We start from the raw sequence: 18,616 nt of genomic DNA, 5'->3' as shown, positions 1-18,616 counted from the left end.
TTTCTATGGTAGTGTGACGAGTATGTGGCGCCGGCTGCCAAGCGTGGCAGGTGGCATTTAGAGAAATTTCCTTCTGCTCATCTTTTATCTGCTAACAGAGCTGTTAGAAAGAAAGAATGGATACAAAGACTCATTGGGCGGCGTGTATAGGACGACATTGGATAGGGAACCACCGGAGATAGGAACTTGCTAATGGCCCTTCAGCGACTGGTGACTGCAACTGGGCTCTAGGAAAGATGATAGCCAAGAGAAGTCACAAGCAGCAGTAATGATCACTTGTAGAGAGAAATAGAGAGAGAGAGAGAGAGAGAGAGAGAGAGAGAGAGAGAGAGAGAGAGAGAGAGAGAGAGAGAAAATGAAGTTTAATTCAATCGAGGCAAAGTTTCAGAAAGGCGACCTCATTCGAGGGGGCTGAATCGACAGCCGTTTCCATCAAGAGCAACTGATCTTCCAGGCCGGAGCTGGCCATGGCTGTCTCTCAATTCTCTATGGAAACGTGGAGGTTGGGTGGATCTACGGCACACTTGTCGCAGCCGCCTACTATGTGTATGATGTTCCCAGGCTCTCCACAGAAGCAAGGAAATGTAGAGAGTTGTGTCCCGCCAAAGAGGTGAAGTCTGGTGTGTGGGAAGGTGTATGCCCACAGAGTGCGGAGTAATCTTTCCTGGTTAATCGGTAGCAATTTGTGCGGGGAGGAATACGTTCTATGCAAGAGGCCATAGTGCTGAGTAACTTCCTGGTCTGTGACTGCAGGATGCATGCACTCGGGCCGGGCTTCATCAGCGCTGGCTAAGCGAGTCAAATCTCGAGCAACGAGGTTGGTGACCTTGTTTGCCGGCGATGGCAGTATCAGCTGGTGCCCACACAATCGTGACTGGTCTCGTTGGTGGTCTCTGATTGATCATCGGAAGTGTTGTAACATGCAATCGACCATGGGGAAAGGTGGGCCACTCCTGCTAAGAGTCTGTTATGAGAGTTTTGGCGCCGCTTTGGCTAAGCGCACGTGCTATCGCCGCTTCCTCAGCTTAGAGGGGGCTGTGTTCGGGGGTTGAGATGCTACACGTGTGGGAGGCTCCAGAACGGTAACACAAAGAGAATGTATTGAAGAATGCTATCGGGCGTCTTTGCATCAAACCAGTTGATCGTCCCTCCCTTTTTTTCTTGCAGTTCAGTTTCTTTCCAACTGTCTCCCCTCATATATACACACGTTTTGAAAACCCTTTGATGAATATAAAATATGCATTAGGCAATTAGTTATTAAATTTAGTCCGAGATGTCAATGTTAATAAAGCAACAACATAATAGCGCAATACGGGTATAAAGAAAGACCTTTTATAGCATTCAGGTGGTCATCACATAACTTTGCGGCTTTTTTGTGCGTGACAAAATTTCCTGATTGGTCGAGAAGGAGAACGCTGCAAAATTTCCAAATGCCAAGGACCCCAAAGGTATCATGTTTGGTCCGACCGTCGAATCCGCCTTAACTGACCCGCTAATTCCTTTAATCCAAATTAATCAACATACCAGTTCCACTAATTCACATTAGCTCATTCACTCACCTAACTAATTCACCCCAGTATGCCCGCTAACCCGCACTAATCGACTTCAATCCATCCACCTCTTAAGTTTAAGGTTGAGCAGATTCAAGATAACATGAAAATGCTATCAAATATACTTTAAAAGTGGAGATTGGGATTCCCCAATTTTTTATATCTGATGTTCTCTTAGAGCAGTAACCAAAGGACACAACGGCACTGTATACAAGAAAAAGTGACGTTACTTTTGAGAACTGCGAGTGTTGGTGAACTGGCCATTCAAACTAGAATAAGTGGAAGATATGAATCTATTGTGGATGGTGTCCCTGAAGGCCTTCACAAGCGGACAGGTATGCATGCGAATTAACAGCACATTGAAAACTTTACACGATTTTAAACCCCATGTAGATAGAAACCATGAATAATATTCCATGATATGTCGCCTCGTAATATGCGTTATAACTTAAGTTAGGCTAAATGTAAAAGATAATTGGGAGAGATGGGCAGTACCTAACGCAAAATGATAGTATAAACGGACAACTTTACATTAAATCGAGGGCAATTAGAAGAGAACATGATGGGCCTTGGGAACTGCAGACTACGCAAAATATTTCATGGTTCTGTCTGGCGAGTGGCAAAATATCTTCAGACGCAAGGTAGGGTACCGAAATGGAAAACTAGAAATTACATTTTTGAGGCCCCGGAACCGGTTCGGAACGGTTCCTTCGATTCGTTCCGGTTCGGGTTCAGTTCCAAAATGGCGGAAAAAATACGGTTCCGGTTCAGTTCCGGTTCCGGGCAAAAATTCGGGTTCAGTTCCGGTTTTCGGTTCGGTTCCGGTTCCGGTTCGACACCCTGCTCGTGGGTTCACGTACTATTTGGGTAAGGTGATGGTAGTCCATACAGTGAAGGAAACTGAGGCATTTGAGGCGATTATTTTGCGTAGTGACGAAATATGTTGTCCAATCTATGCCCGGGTAGTTGAAATCGCCTCCTATGATTAGTACACTACTTGGAAATTTGTTTATGATTACGCTTATTGCTTCATTTAAAAAGTCCACAAAATCTGCGCGACTGTCAGGAGGACGGTAACAGGCGCACAGAACACAGGGTGTATGGTCAATGTGAGCACTGACCCAGACCATCTCTAAAGGTGTATCAACGTCAATTAGCGATGGACGATATTCTTCTTTAACTGCGATCAGTACGCCGCCTCCACGAGAGCAGCACCTGTCCTTGCGGAAAAGTACAAAGGTCGATGGAAGCGTAAGATCCTTATTCGCTATTTCATCAGAAAGCCAAGTTTCTGTGCCGATAATGATATCGGCTGAACAAGTGTGAATAATAGCTTTGAGGGCATCAAGCTTGGGAAAAATACTGCGGAAGTTTGCTAGAAGCAAGGAAACTGGTTCTACTTTTTTGGAGCTGCGCGTGTGGTTCACGGGGTGTCATTTAGGGGGAGGCTGATTTTTTGCAGACTTGGACGACTTGGCTAGTGGAAGGATCATAACGGTATGTGGCGTGCTCCATGTGAAGCATGTTAAAGCGCACATAATATTTTTATGTGCGCTTTAACTGTATTTTTAATAACTATAGCTACGCCACCAGAGCAGTGCGTGCAGCTATCTCTATCTCTCCTAAATACTGAGTATTGGTTCAGGAAATTGGTGTACTTAGGGTTCAAGTGTGTCTCCTGTAAACATAGGATGGCTGATTGTGTTTTGTGTAGGATTTCATGTATATCATCTAGGTTTTTAATAAGACCCCGGAAGTTCCACTGTGTAATTATTTGTGCTACCATAAATGTTTAGGGAGAAGATTTTGGCTGGTGTAGATGAGGACTAGGGCTGGATGTATATATACTATCTCTCAGTTCTGACTTGGGCCTTTGACACAGGCAGCTGGTGGCTTTTTGCCCCGCCCCGCCATGGTGCACTGTTCTCTTGCCGCCTTTGGCACTGGCCGAGACGGTGTTACCTCCATGTCATTGTCTGAGTGCTGTGACAGTGACAAGGTGGAGTCCTTGCGGGCTCCACCTCAAGATATGTTTGAGGTGGAGGCAGGAGTCCCTGCTGTCACCGACTGTTGTTTGTCGGACGCAGAAGTGGTCGTGAGACACGCCAGATCTACGTCTATGGCCGCCTGAAGTCCAGCAGCCGGAAGAGGACCAAAGGCAGAGCAGTCACTCCTGACGTTCGCAGGCGGCACAACACCTGTGGGCACCGCAGGTGTTGTGTCGGCTGGTTGGGCTGCTTTGGGCAGCACCCGGGGGGGCTGGGATGGCACCAAGTCTGCTTCGCAGTACTGGGTGGCCGCTGTGACAAGACGCCGCTCCGCGCCCCCGCCCCCCCGTGAGCTGCGTCGGCATACCTTTGTGAAAACATCAAATGTTTTTGTCGTGCTTCTTGATAGGTAATGTTCTGGGTGACCTTCATGTTTATGATTTCTTTCTCTGCTTTGAACTTACTACATGACCGGGAGTATGCAGCATGGGGTTGTTCACAGTTGGCACATTTCATTACGTTAGAAGCACAGTTCTCTGAAGGGTCATGATGTCCTGCGCACTTGGCGCATGTCAGTTTTCCACGGCAGGTGGTAGTAAGGTCAAATGTTGCAATGAAAGAAGCCTGCAGTGACAGACTCCGGTAGGACACTTCGGTCAAAAGTTAGGATCACATGTTTCGTTTTTACTTCTTTGCCATCGCATCTGATCAATAGTCTTCTTACCGCAGTAACGCCCTGGTCACGCATGCCCTCGAGGAGGTCAGACTCACTTTCATTGAGCAGGTCCATCTCTGAATTCACGCCCTGCTAGCTGTTAATGCTCCAATGTGGCGTCACAGTTATTTCAAGGTCAAGTAAGTCAGTCTGGTTCAAGAGACTGTCAGATTGTTTTTTAGTAGACAGTTCAACAAGCACATCCCCTGATGTCAGCTTCTTTGCCTTGTAGTTCGCACCAACTACACTCTCAATGAACTTGGCAATTAAGAAGACCGACTTGCAGGTAACTGGGGAGTCCTTGTTCTTGGATTGTATCACCAAGAAACGAGGAAAGTTGTCCGGGGTGTTGAACTTCATGTTGGGCAGAGGTTTGAATATTACATCACTGCGGGCCCTTTTTGGGGCCCGATCATTTGGAAGAGAGGGTTTCGAAAATACCATGCGACATAGTATAAAGCAGGGAACTGGGGTACTTTCTTCTTTGACGTTACCCTGATGGTCAAAGAGGTCCTGGAGCTCCCAGCCTGATAGACAGACAGGGAGCCCATCGGCCGGAGCTTGACCAGGGCTCCGACGGCCACCGTTCACGGTTTCTAACCCTTCACCTTTCAACTTCTCGCCACGGTAGGTAACAGCTTTTAAGTATGGGGGGCTCGGGGTACGCAGTGTCGCCACTCACCGTCACCAAGATTACTCAAGGTGCCGTCGAACAGTTCGATGCTGGATACTGTGACAATGGTGTGTGATGAACAGAAAAGCATAAGCAACGTAGCACAAGCTCTTAAAATATCAAAATTATTGCTTGGTTGAGCAGTCGAGAATTACAAGGAATGCAGTGACAAAAACAGCACCTTGTTCCAAGTCCAATTTGGTCTGTGGTATATGGTCTTCACAGGAGCAGATGACGTACTCTTGAAAGAATATTTGATAAAAACAAGCAAGATGCCCTATGGCCTTACGAGAATACAGGTCCTTTCACTGGCATACCAGCTTGTAACAGCATTAAATCGAAAGTGCTCGGCGTCATGGGAGCTCAATAAGGTAGCTGGAAGAGACTGGTTTACGAGCTTCATGGACCGCCATCCAGACCTTTTGCTTCAATTGCCGGAGGCGACCAGTCTTAGTTGGGCAACAAGCTTCAACAAAAACACCGTCGATGCTTTCCTTTCAAACCTGAAAGGTGTTTACGACAGTCAAAAGCCAACTCCAGACCGCATCTACAATTGTGATGAAACAGGCTTCACAACTGCACACAAACCAAAGATTGTAGCAGTATGCGGTCAGAAGCAAATTGGTCAAGTGACCTCAGACTGCGGTGAATTGGTGCCCGTACTGTGCAGTGTCAATGCCATAGGTAATGCTCTGCCACCAGTGTTTATTCTTCCAAGCGTGAGATTTAAGGATTTCTTTCTGAAAGGTACCCCAGCCGGAAGTCTTGGTTTGGCCAACAGGTTTGGATGGATGTCCAGTGGACTGTTTTTGTTGGAATTAGAGCCCACTGTGAGGCATACAAAGTGCTCGAAGGAAGAACCCATTCTTCTAATTCTTGACGATCATGAAAGCCACATCAGCATAAGCACCATTAACAATTAAGGCCAATGAGAGCAGTGTCACCTGCTGACCTTTCCCCCACACTGTAGCCTCCACCTGCAGCCACTTGATGCGTATGTGTACGGACCATTTAAATCTTGATACAATGCTGCTTGCAATGATTGGCTCATTATTAATCCCGGGAAAGCCATCTCCATCCACAATATTGTAAAACTAGTTGGATCAGCCTTCGTGTTAACTGTAGTGTTCGCGGAGCGCGAGAAACGTACAACCGACACGTCTGGCGTTCAGTCTGAGAGTGCCTTTATTTTTCGTTTCCCCTCCCCGGGTCGCGCCCTCGTATTTTCTTCGTCGAATGGGCCGAGCCGCCGGCTGCACGCTGTCGGCTCGGGTTTCCCTTGCGTCCCGGCATAAACACAGCACATCTTCCCCTCTCAGCCTTCCCTTTTACAAGCGTTGGACAGGCTTGACTACGCGTCCACTTTGTGTCTTGTAGCCTTGTGGGGGCGGATGAGCTCTCCTGGGTTCATTTGTTTCTGGCGGCTTTTGGTCGTCGTAAACCGGTGCTTCTCCCACCTCACGTCTTCTTGCATCTTGCGAAGCTGGCGGGTTTCTCCCAGGCGTTGATTCATTCGATGAGTCTGGAACCTCAACTTCAGGGACTGGGGCTAAGTGGATTCGGTTCCTTCTCAGTTGGTCTGTGTCTGTCTCCACGATGTAAGACCTCGGAGACCCCGCCGATGAAAGCACCGTTCCAGTCTTGTTCTGGTTCTTTATCCACACAGTTTCTCCCGGCTCTAAATCACGGAGGATCCGAGCCCCGTGCCTTCTGTCGTGGTTTCTCTTCTGCTGGGCTGCTCGGCGCAGTTCCCACGCCCGGAGCGCTGTATTGTTGACCACAGCGGGATCTAGCGAACTAGACACTGCCGGAACAGACGTTCTCAGACGCCGTCCCATTACAAATCCGCAGGGCTAAAGCCATTTGCAAGTGGCGTTGCTCTGTACGCCTGAAGAGCAACATAACTGTCCCCCGTTTTCTGTAGGCTCTTCTTTATGATCCGCACGGCTGCCTCAACGAAGCCATTGCTTTGCGGAAACCTGGGGCTTGACGTTACGTGCTCGAAGCCCCATTCTTCCGCGAACTGGTGGAAAGCAGAGCCATCAAGTTTTTTGAACTGAGGTCCATTGTCGCTGAAAACTGTCTCAGGCGTGCCATGCCTTGCGAAAATAGACTTTACGTGCTTGATGACTTCTTGCGCTGTCATACTTGGAAGCAGGGCGATCTCGGGATACCTTGAATAATAATCGGTCATAAGCAAGTAGTTCTTCCCTCCACAGTGAAACATGTCCATGGCAACTTTCTGCCATGGTCGATCGGGAAAATCAGATGGCATCAACGGCTCATGTCTGTATCCCTGTTCTTTAACGCACTGTGTACATCGGCGAACAAGCTCTTCGATTTCTGTCGATACACCCGGCCACCATACCGACTCTCGGGCTCTTGCTCGACACTTAACAATTCCTTGATGTCCCTGGTGTATCTTCGCGAGTATTTCTTAGTGCATGGGCCCAGGAATTATAATCCTTGATCCTTTCATGAGAAGGCCATCTTGAACAGCTATGTCTGACCTGTGCTGCCAATAATCTTTACATTCAAAAGGGAGCTCTTTGCGGTCTGGCCATCCATCATTGCAGTAGCTGCTCAACGTGCTGCAAATTGGATCTGCCGCTTGCTCTCGTCGAATTTCCGCAAGTGTCTTGTCAGTTGACGGAAGATTGGCAATTACGCTTCTAACGTAGCGTGCAACTTCTTCTTCAAGCTCAGTGCTATCTCGGTCAGGTAGCGGCTGTCGAGACAGAGCGTCAGCAGCAACAAGGTCCTTGCCCGGCACATGTGTCATTTTATAGGAAAAACGCATCATGCGCATTTTTAGCCTTTGTAGTCTGGGAGTGATATCCGACAAATGTTTCGACATGAAAATCGGAACTAACGGCTTATGGTCAGTTTCAATGGTAAACTGTAAGCCAGTGACATACTCCTGAAACTTCTCACATGCCCAGGTCACAGCAAGGCCTTCTTTCTCAATCTGAGCGTACCTCCTTTCTGTCTCTGACAGGCTACGGGATGCGTATGCTACAGGTCGATAGACTCCATCTTTCTGCTTCTGTCTCAGAACTGCACCTAACCCGAACGATGAGGCATCTGCTGAAACTACAGTCATGTTCTCTGGGTCGAATACTGATAGAACTGGACTTTCAGACAGTTTTTTCTTCAGCAGTTCGAAGCTTTTAAATGCAGAGCATTTCAGTAACTCACGATGGGACCCGTGTTGGCGTCCGTAGTCCGCATCGCTCCCCGTCTGTCTGGCATTGGATTGGATTCGATTGGATTGGATTGGCTTGGCTTGGATTGGATTGGCTTGGATTGGATTGGATTAAAGTGGATTGTGTTGGATTGTGTTGCGTCATAGCCGCGCCACGTTGCGTCATAGCCGCTCCACGTTGCGTCATAGCCGCGGCAGGGGGTTCACGGCACGTTTCACCATCGACTTCATCGACAATGTCTACGTGGGAAGAGAAGGCGGCGCGGCGGCATGCTGCGGATGCTGAGCGCAAGCGCCGCAAGCGAGCCGCCGACGCCCAACTTCGCCAGCGAGAAGCCGCAGCCATTCGTGAACGTCGGACGGCGATGCGGGAGGGAAAACAAGCACAAAAAGAACAGAACTCCTGCTGGCGCAGTTTCAGGCAGGGGGCGCGAGAGCACTGCGAAGGCGGGAAATTTGAAATGCGTCGGGTGGTAGCAGTGAGCGGATAACGGCGCTACAGCCCATTATGGCGAATCAGTGCTCTGCATTTCCAACAGTTTTCACGTAGAGTGGAACGGCTGTAACTTTTCCTTTTCTGTTGGGCTGAGGTCCATACCCACTCGCTTTTCGCATTTAGAAGAGCGTTCATGGAGTGAGCTATTTCTGACATGTTCGGGACAAACTTCATCAGGTAGTTTGCCATTCCGAGAAACCTTCTTAGCTCCTGAGTGTTTGATGGTGGTCTCATGTCAATAATAGCCTGCACTTTTGACGGGTCGGCATGAATTCCTTGGTTATCAACGATGTGTCCCAAGAACTTTACCCTTTGAACATTAAACTCGCACTTTTCACGGTTCAACGTGACGCCATGTTTCTGTAACCTTTCCAGAACCGCTCTGAGACGGGCGTTATGCTCTGCTTGTGTCCTGCCGTAGATCAGGATATCATCCATGTTACACACGACGCCTTCCAGGTTATCCAAAAACTGTGACATCTTCCTTTGGAAGAATTCAGGCGCTGAACTGATTCCGAACGATAGTCTCTTGAACCGGTACCTGCCAAATGGCGTTATGAACGTGGTCATGCTTCGAGACTCTTCCGCAAGCTCAAACTGCCAAAATCCTGAATTGGCGTCGACTTTGGAGAAGTACTGGGCTCCGGCAAGTTGCGCAAGGACATGTTCACTGACAGGCCGAGGGTGAACTTCTCGCTCTACAAACTTGTTTAGCTCAGTCAGGTCTACGCATATGCGTACATCTCCGCCAGGTTTCTGAACAATGACCATTCCAGAACACCATTCTGTTGGCTCCTCAACTGGCTCGATAACATCAAGCTGAACCATCTCTTGAAGTTTTGCTTTGGCCTTCGACATTAATGGTATGGCAACTTTTCGACGAGTGGTCAACGCTAACGGTACAGCATCTTCTTTAAGCTTGATCTTGTATGCGAGCTTAATTTTACCAAGACCGGAGAACAGCTTGGGAAACTCACCCTGTGGGTTGACAGCTTCGCTTTTCTGAATGATGACATGATCAAGACGTTTTACAATGCCTAGTTCTTCGCTAGCTTTCCTTGACAGGAGAGGCATCTGAAGACCATCCACAACGTAGATGCTTCCTTTCATCGACGTGTCGCAGTATGACATGTCTGCCGTTATCATGCCGGAAACAGGAAGTTGTCGCTCATTGGGTCCCTTCAAAACCTTGTCTGGCTTCTGGAGATGAAGATCTCTGAAATATCTCCGGTACGTTTTCACAGGAATCACAGTCACATCAGCTCCAGTGTCCACTTTGAAGGTGACGGACGACCCATTGATGTCCACAGTAGCCATCCACTTGTCATTGCAGCTGGATGAGACGGCTCCGAGAAATGTATCGTTGCTACCGACGATCTCGCGGACTGATGCTCCTCCTTTTCTGGCCGACTCTGTCCACGTTTCCTTCCTTGTCTCGGTGGAGCGTAGCAGCTTGTTCTTTTACGACTTCAGACTGTCGCGCCATGTTGGTGGCCTTTTCGAGGGTCAGCTCCGCATCCAGCTGCATTCGTTCAGACAGCTTGCGGTCCCTGATGCCCACTACTATCCGGTCCCGGATCATCTCGTCATGCAGTTCTCCGAAACTGCACAACTTGGCCAGTCAGTGTAGCTCAGTGACGAACTCTTCGACACCTTCTCCTTCCCGCTGTTCTCTTCTGAAGAATGTCGCTCTTTCGTACACGACATTTCTTCGAACTACGAAGTGGTTCTCGAACGCCCGCAAAACATCGTTGTAGCTGTTCTTCTGTTCCTCTGTCAACTTGAATGAGGCAAGGACGTCTTCTGCCTTGTCGCCCATAAAGTAGACCAATGCGTGGACTTGTTCCACCGCGCATTTCGAGGCGAGGCCACTCACAATGCGAAAACGTTCAAAACGCTGCTTCCATTGCGGCCACTCACTTGGGCTTGCGAAAGTAAATTCCTCCGGAGGCTTGCATTGAAAACTGGACATGGCCATTTTCCCTTCCTGGGCTTGCGACCCCTCCATCGGTGCCTTCGTAGCAGGTTCGAACGTACGCTGCCACCATGTAGTGTTCGCGGAGCGCGAGAAACGTACAACCGACACGTCTGGCGTTCAGTCTGAGAGTGCCTTTATTTTTCGTTTTCCCTCCCCGGGTCGCGCCCTCGTATTTCCTTCGTCGGGCGGGCCGAGCCGCCGGCCGCACGCCGTCGGCTCGGGTTTCCCTTGCGTCTCGGCATAAACACAGCACATTAACAGTGACAAAAAAGAACATATTTTCAGGCTTTCAGAAAACAGGAATTTGGCCTTTCAAAGCGAGCCCTTCACTTTAGAAGACTGCATGATGTGATCAGTCACTGACAGACCCGTAACGTCCCCAAGCGGAGAGGTGCCACTGCAGACAGCCACCATTCTCCGTGCAACAGAAAGCTCAAGACATCTGGAAAATGATTGGAACCCTGAGAAAACATTGATGGAGCTCGAAACGTATCTGAAGATATCGTCATGCCCACTGTCAACAAAGCAGCCTCGGTGCTGACTGCATCTCCAAGCCGAATTGTTCCAAGTGACCTTAGACCATACCCCAAGTCAGCACTGCGTAAGACAGGGTAAAGAGAAAGAAGAAATATAGGACCAAAGTCTTTACAGATACACCAGAGAAGCTTACGATTGAACAAGAAGCCACAGAGAGGTTTGCACAAAACAGTCTGAAAAAAGGAGCTCTTAACACAGCTAAGACTGTTGCCACTTCCCACCCAAAAAAGAAATGGCTACTGCAGAAGGATTCCACAGTTATTCAAGTGAAGAAGAGACTGTTGCTGTAGCATTCGATGACTCAGACAGTGACATGTCAAGTTTCGATGAGAGGTATGACATTTCTGAGGCACATTGCCCAAACGAAGCTTTTCAAGTATCAAATGGTGACTTTTCTTGTCAGGTTTGGCAAAAAAACTTCTGACGTCTACTACACAGGGAACGTTGAAAGCAGTGACAACGTTGATGTCACTGGCCAGTTCCTGCGTACGAAAGAAGAAAGACCAAAGTTTTACTTTCCTCCTCAGAAAGATATAGGGACTGTGCCAATGACGGACATTGTTATGAAGCTGCCAGCGCCAACACCTAACGGGGGAACAAAGTGTCTGCAATCTTGCTTCAAGTTTGTGTTTAACTGTCGGCTTAAAATGTCCGCTGAAAACATTGGGAGCAATACTTTACGGACATCCCACACCTCCTAACTGATGTCCCACTCCAACCAAAGGAACGAGTGGAATGGGACAGTTAAGCAATTACAAATAATTCTTTAGCAGCGACATTAGGAGTGACAGAAACCAGTGCTTAAACGAATTTGTGCAGCCTGTTTCAACTTGTACAATAATCCATCAAGCATGCTTCTGTGTCTAAAAAAAAAAAAAACTAAAAATACTTTTATGAAAGGTGTCCCATTCCTGACTCTCCCCTATGGTGTAAGATATACTTTTACGTGTGGACACAGCAGCCCAAAAATCTGTCAAATAGAGTTGGTGGCGCCGTGGCACCGCGCGTGGACCTTTGATTGGAAGGACATCTGGTGGCAGAATTCTTAACTAAGCTTCGAAGCGACCGAGGCTTCAAGTAGCTTGAACAACGACTGTCCGAAGCCAGGTAGTTCGCAGGCACCAGTGGCATGCGTGTAAAAGAACATTGTTTGAGCTCACCGTGTTTGAACATTGTTTGAGCTCACAAGCTCACACAACGCGATCTTAAAGGCCAACTGCACTCAAATTTTTTTTTGTCCAAATAAGTAGTCTATGCTCTTAAAATCACCATGGCGAAATCCTTAGCTTCGTAATCACATAGAGCGCTAGGTACCGCCGTTCAAAGTACCTCCGAGCAGACGACGTTTGCACCTGGCGGAGAGTCGCCGTAACAAGTTCCGAGCGGCCTGTGACGGAGGTTGGGGAACCTGTCCCGTGAAGCTCGCGCTTCTCCGGCGACTTGCAGGGCGCTCCGCCGGGCGCAGGGATGCGTTCGCCCGGGGTTTCTCTGTTACACCAGCGCGCTGTACCGGCGTCGCCATCAAATATTGTTTAAACTAACCGCATAGGCAGTAATATCCCCATTTTTCTCAATGCAAAAAAAAAATGATTAGAAGCCTAAACCTATTCAGGCACTTGCGAACGTGTTGGAGTTAGCAAAACCATTTTTACTTGAAAATAATACTTTTACTCAAAGAAAAAAATAGCTCGAAAGGAGCACTTGCCTTACATTTGTCATTCCTATTGCATTTACCACAGAAAAAAAAGATATATTATAAATTATTGACCACTTGCAATTCCGCGTCCAATATTGGCCTCATTTGGGCTGGCCCAACGCCACCTCTATCCTTTAGACATTTCCAAAAGTTTTACGACCCAAATAGAGTTCTTGTACACGCGGCTATTAACATTTGTGCGACTTTTGTCTCCCTAGCTAAGTGAACCAAAATCAGCCTTTCTCGTAGTAACAAATACACCCGCACAAATATTGGCCGTCGTATTTGAGAAGTGCGAAAACTAAACTGCTCCTCTCCTAAACAATAGATTATATTTCTGTTTGGTTCCCAAGTGAAGTATTTACTTTGAGCGTTAGATTTAGTTTATTTGAAATTAAAACGTTTTCAACAGTACCTGTCTCTGGTTAAAGTAGAAAACAGCGCTAGATAGGAAGTGTTTTCGTGTTTTCGTGCGTCATTTAGCTCTGGAGGCGGGCTTATAGTTTCAGATCCCTTTAATAATTCGATTCTCGATGTGCACACAGGGGAAAAATACTGGGCCGATATTCACGAAGCTGTTTGCATGTAATGTATAGTAGAAATAGTGATTTATCTCCGCCCACGTGCGATTTGTTCCCTTCAGAGAGGGCGACGTGGTAGCCGAGGGGTCGGCTATAATAAAAGCTGCTTTTCGATATCGTATACGAGCAAATAGCTTTGTAAATCAGGGTCCGTTTTTTACTTGCAATGCCAAAAATTGCTATTCCAGCAGTTATTATGATGGAAAAAATTACTGTCGGGTGGTCTACTTCATCTAGATTGATTGCAACGGGATGCCGGAATTGCGCTCAACTCCATTATCATGGGCAAACCTTAGTGGAAGTTCTTCTGTGGAAATAAAAAAGCGAAACGCGGCGCTACCACGCGCATTTGAAGGCGGCTCTGAACGGCCGCCGGCTCTGGCGCGGTCGCTTCCGTTCCCTCACGTACGTCACGTCCGGCCGCCGCTATGGCCGCCTTTTCTATTCAGTTTCGGTTCCGAAAACGCGAATGTCGCGAGCCGTTTGCGTCGCGCGCGTTGATGTTTGAAGCGCAGTATTTTGCATTTCGCACCCTTTTTATATGAACTGTTAGGTGACATTATTTTTACGTTGTCGAAAATTTGGGTGCAGTTGGCCTTTAACACATAATTTATTACATTGCTTAAACAGCTGCGAGATTTCGGGCGTCCTAAGTTCATTAAGACACACACGACACTCCTCAGAACATTGGACACCGGCAGTGAGTTTGACAACATCGATTCGTCTCCGCTGCTTCAAGCATGGACTTACCCCAGTTGTGCAACGTCATTTACGACAAAGAATTATCAGTGTACTTGCCGCTAGTGTAATCCATTTCACAAACTGCCTACTTTCCTTGTATGTCGGGTCGTTGTTCCAGCAGCGGAAGCTTTCTTTTGCCGCTGCTTGTACGGAGTAGCTTAAGGGGCTGTAGCCAATGGTAAAGTCGACGGCACTGCATCTTTTGCGAGCGCGCACCTCTTCGACATTCAGTAGTACACCCCCTCAAAGCACCAAAAAGAACCCTTTCGCGCAACTGCACTCAGAAAAATGCTGACCGCAAGTAGCATCATTTTCTGCTGGGGATGGCTGGAGAGCACGCATTCATTCGTTTAGGATTGCAGGTAACGCTAATTACTGTCACATTTTCTTGCTATCCGTTGCAGTACATACTCAATAAAACATTTACACCCCATTTTTTCTTTGCGTAAGCATAAAAAGCGCAGCATAAAATCTCATTTGTGTGAGCGCTCAACGGCTACCGCGGCACACATTCCCTTCGGTTTAGTGTTTTATACCTTCTTTTGATTGTTACCGACTCAAAACACATGCTTAGAACTCGTTGAAACACTGGGGCGAGCGCAAAGGCTTTCGCACGACTTTCTTCAAATTATCGTCTGCACCCCCGGCCGGCAGAACCATCCAAGCTGCGGCGAGCAGAAATCGAGCAGACGACCGGTTACGGAAGCTGCCGAGAAGGCCAGACAAGAAGCCGAAGGGATCCGAACACCTCTGAGTGGGCGGCGCTCGGGCAGCTTCTTTTCTCTGCCGCTGAAGGGTGCTGCAATCAACGGTCTCAGCAGTGCGAGTTTGGCTTATTTATCAAAACGAAGAGCACACGTTCGTTTTGTAAGCTGTGTCCTCACCTAATAATATATCTTACACCGTGCTCTCCCCTAACTGAATTTGAATTATTGCAATCGAGTCTACTGTAATCAACCCCATGATTTGTATCCTCTCTCTCTTTCCATTTACTTGTTGCTATGCCTAAATATTAGGGGTGTTCAAATTCTCGAATATTTGAATACGAATCAAATAGTACCTCCGCGAATAATTCAATTTGCCAATCGAATATCTTCTATTCGATTTTACGAATAGTCGAGTGGAGTTTCTAAACGTTCCCTGGCTTTGCAAAAGCAAGAGATGTCGGCGCACGATAACGCACTGCTGCTACACCGTCTACTCGGCAAGTTTCATCTTAATCGGGCTTTCAACGAGCGTGCCTTGCAGAGGCCGTAAATTTTATCCTGCTGCACAGAGTAATCTGTGATTGCGTTGATAAGATCTTTTTTTTTTTTTTTTTTTTGAGCCGTCGCCGTCGACTCTGGCTGCCATTTTGAATCGTGCGACCGGATGTTTACATGTTAGGGCAGCTTCCGATAAAGACCGCTGCCGTTTTGACAGCGCTTCCGTTAATTTAAAATGAAAAGTGGTTCTGGCTGTTTTTAATGCAGTTGGTGTATGGTTACTGCGTGTTTACTTGTTTTTTAGACCACAGTGGATAGCGCACGCTTGTCCACGGCGACTGTAGCACGAGCTTTCCTACCGCTACATATTATTCACGCTTCACGCAGCTTATGTGCTTCCGAGGAAAAGCCTTATCGTGGTCCATGATTGCTTTAGCGTCCTATTGTTCATGCCTGCAAAGCGCTCGCTTCTTAGTTACAAGGCTCTGAATAGTCGTTTCCTATGATTGCAGTACAGCAACTCCAGTGCAAGTCGGGTTTTTTTTTTTGGTTTTCTCTAATGCGTATCGTGCCCGCTCTGGATTCCTGGAGTACCGCCAATGCGAGTTGAAAAGTGCGTTCTCCAGGTTGAAAAAGAATGTCATGTCTCCCAAACATGCGAAGTAGCTTCAGCTTTTGCACAAAAACCTCTAAAAAATCCAGGCCAGTAACAAAAAAAAAGTTGATATTCGATATTCGATTCGATATTCGGCTTTTTTTTTCAAATTCGATTCGATATTTGATTCGAAAGTTACTATTCGGCATTCGCACACCCCTCCTAATAATTTATGCTCCTTGCTGTTACTCTTTTTTTTTTTTAAGTATGTTTACATGCTTTCCACACCCATGTAAAAAATTTCCAGCTGTTAGTGCGTGTGTCCTAGCTGTGTGCTTCCTTCCTCATAGTTCACTGTTTCTGCATTCCCTGCCGATAATGAGCCACTAGCAACTTGCCCAACCAACCATTCTTTTCACCTGCAATGCAGGTCCAACATTGAGCTAGGTCACATGAGGGAGCAGCACCTTTGGTTCCCTCAGGGTGCCAACACAAGGAGTACGGACCAGTGGCGCACCCACGGGGGGTGTTTCAGGGGTTGTAACCCCCCTCCAGATGTCTGCCGACCCAACCCCCTCCACATGCCTCTCCCACCGAACCGAAACCGAAGTTCACCAAGCGCAGTGTGTAGTCTCGGAAGCTTTTATTATTGGACATTCGCAGTTAAATCTCGAAGAAGAATATTGTATGACCAGCATTAAAAAATAAAACTAGCTTTTAGGATTGGGCTTTTAGGACAGTGCGGACAACTTGCGTACAACTTGAAGTAGTTTGAAAAAAAGAATGAGAAAAAATTTTAGTGACACGAAAAGTGTCTCTGGACAGGAAATTTCCGAATGCTTAAAAATCCCTGGGGGTTTTAAATGATTCCATAGCCCCCCTTCCCCCTACGGCACGCCTCATAGCCCATGCTAAACCACAAATAGTCGCACAATTTTTGTAGGGCCAGATTATACCCCTTTCTGAACTTCTGTGCGGAGGCCATCACGAGATTTGAACCATTTGTCACCTTCTAGAAAAAAAAAGACGCTGAAATTTCCCATAGGTTCGGACTCAGTATTGTCTAGCTTGCCTTCTGGCCTCAAATCAAATCTAACAAGATCAGATCGAAGTTGTTTTATTTCAACTGATGAAAGTTTAAACAACTGTTTTTCCTTCAATACTAAGCACTGCGCGAGCCCTCCCTCTCCCGTTGAATAAAAAAGGTTTGGTTTTCCTTCATATATATCGCCTTAGTTTTTAACATTATAGTGAGGAAAACAGCAACGCTTCGTGCGCAGTTACGAAAACCTGTGATCACAGATAACAATGATGTTTTGTTGAATAGGCTTTCAGAAATATGTGTTAATTTGACTGTTCAGTGCAAATTGTACCAGCCTATACGAACAGATTTCGTGCTTTACTCTTGGCTTGACTTCACCAGTGAAGAAGGCATTAATTGTATTTCCTCTGCAACCTCATCTCCCGTCATCCCTTCCTTCCAATTCTACTTCCAAACTTGGGTCCGGGGCTTCGGGGAATGGCAAAAGGCTTCGCGTACCTTCTTTTTTTATGTGAAGGTGCATCCATTATTATATTCCTTCTGCAGGCGAATTGTATAGGTTATGGTGGCTAATTTCATGCGTAAGTTTTTCGCGCAAAAAATAATAAATCTCGGCTGCTCTTTATAGTTTTATATATTTTATTCTTTGTGGTTGTTTATTTTGATTTTTTTTGTATTACTTACATTTGTCATTATATTTGTTCTTTTACTTTTTTACATTTATATGTTATCATATTTTATATTTGTTGTGAAAATTTCAACCCCCCCCCCCAGGCAAAAATCCTGGGTGCGCTAATGGTACGGACACATGCAGAGAACTGAATTCACCCACCTGAAGGACCCGACACATGGGTGCAGTCCCACGGCATGTCGCAGCTGCTCTCACGAGTGCACCCGCATGATGACAGGGCCTCCACTCGTGCGGAGGTAGAGCAGATGTGACAGCGGCCATCCCGGGTGCCCTCTCCGTCACAGTTGCTAACACTGGCTAGCAGTGCACGAGCAGTAGCTGCCAGCCTCCTGGTCCTGCTCACATAGTTTCAGCAGGCCCTGCATGACAGAGGCAGAGGCATTGCAGACAGAAACCTGGACGACACATTAGCTGATCCAGTTTGCACAAGGATTGAAGGTCAATTAACTCTTTCGCTACCGCGCCTATTCAACATTGATCAATTTGATCGATACTTTGGGAGTGCCTTTTCATAGCATTCCAGGCGTTGCTCGAACAAGTAAAGCTGTTCGGAGTAAGATCAGGTAATGGCCTTTCAAAATCAGTTTTGTTTTCATTTTTGCAACAGAAACATGATTTTTGACATGCTTTTGACATGCTTTGACCTGGGTGTGGAAAGGGTCGTGGTCATCGTGCGTCACTGCTACCAACGAAGAATGTGTGCCACTCATAATTACTCTGCACCAGCGGTTGTTTGTTGCTATCAGGGCGTGAATGGTGAACCAGCAAACGATTTTCAATCGTCAGGTTCGCGCTCTGACAGTAATAATCCCAGAAATTGGCTGAAAATGTCAAGGCCTGGTTGCAAAGCATCTTTATGATTTTAAGCAGTTGTATTGCTTTTGCGCACATTGATTTAAGTTCTGTGGTAGTTCAATTTACCC

General features: G+C 47.0%; 1 protein-coding gene across 2 annotated transcripts in view; it reads right to left on the bottom strand.

Moving 5' to 3' along the window:
• LOC144168185 (uncharacterized) overlaps nucleotides 1-18,616 on the bottom strand; it is a 61,608-nt gene that overhangs the window by 26,924 nt on the left and 16,068 nt on the right. For both annotated transcript variants that reach the window (XM_077697222.1, XM_077697230.1), the window contains exon 2: nucleotides 17,835-18,052. In XM_077697222.1, coding sequence (XP_077553348.1) covers nucleotides 18,033-18,052 — 20 coding nt within the window. In that variant the 3' untranslated portion in view covers nucleotides 17,835-18,032. The remainder of the gene's footprint in view (nucleotides 1-17,834; nucleotides 18,053-18,616) is intronic.

The sequence above is a fragment of the Haemaphysalis longicornis genome, unplaced genomic scaffold, assembly GCF_048455015.1.
Source record: "Haemaphysalis longicornis isolate Haplotype H1 unplaced genomic scaffold, Haemaphysalis longicornis Haplotype H1 scaffold_1, whole genome shotgun sequence".
NCBI lineage: Eukaryota > Metazoa > Arthropoda > Arachnida > Ixodida > Ixodidae > Haemaphysalis > Haemaphysalis longicornis.
Note: the sequence above shows the minus strand (reverse complement) of the source record. Positions and strands in the feature narration are given on the sequence as shown.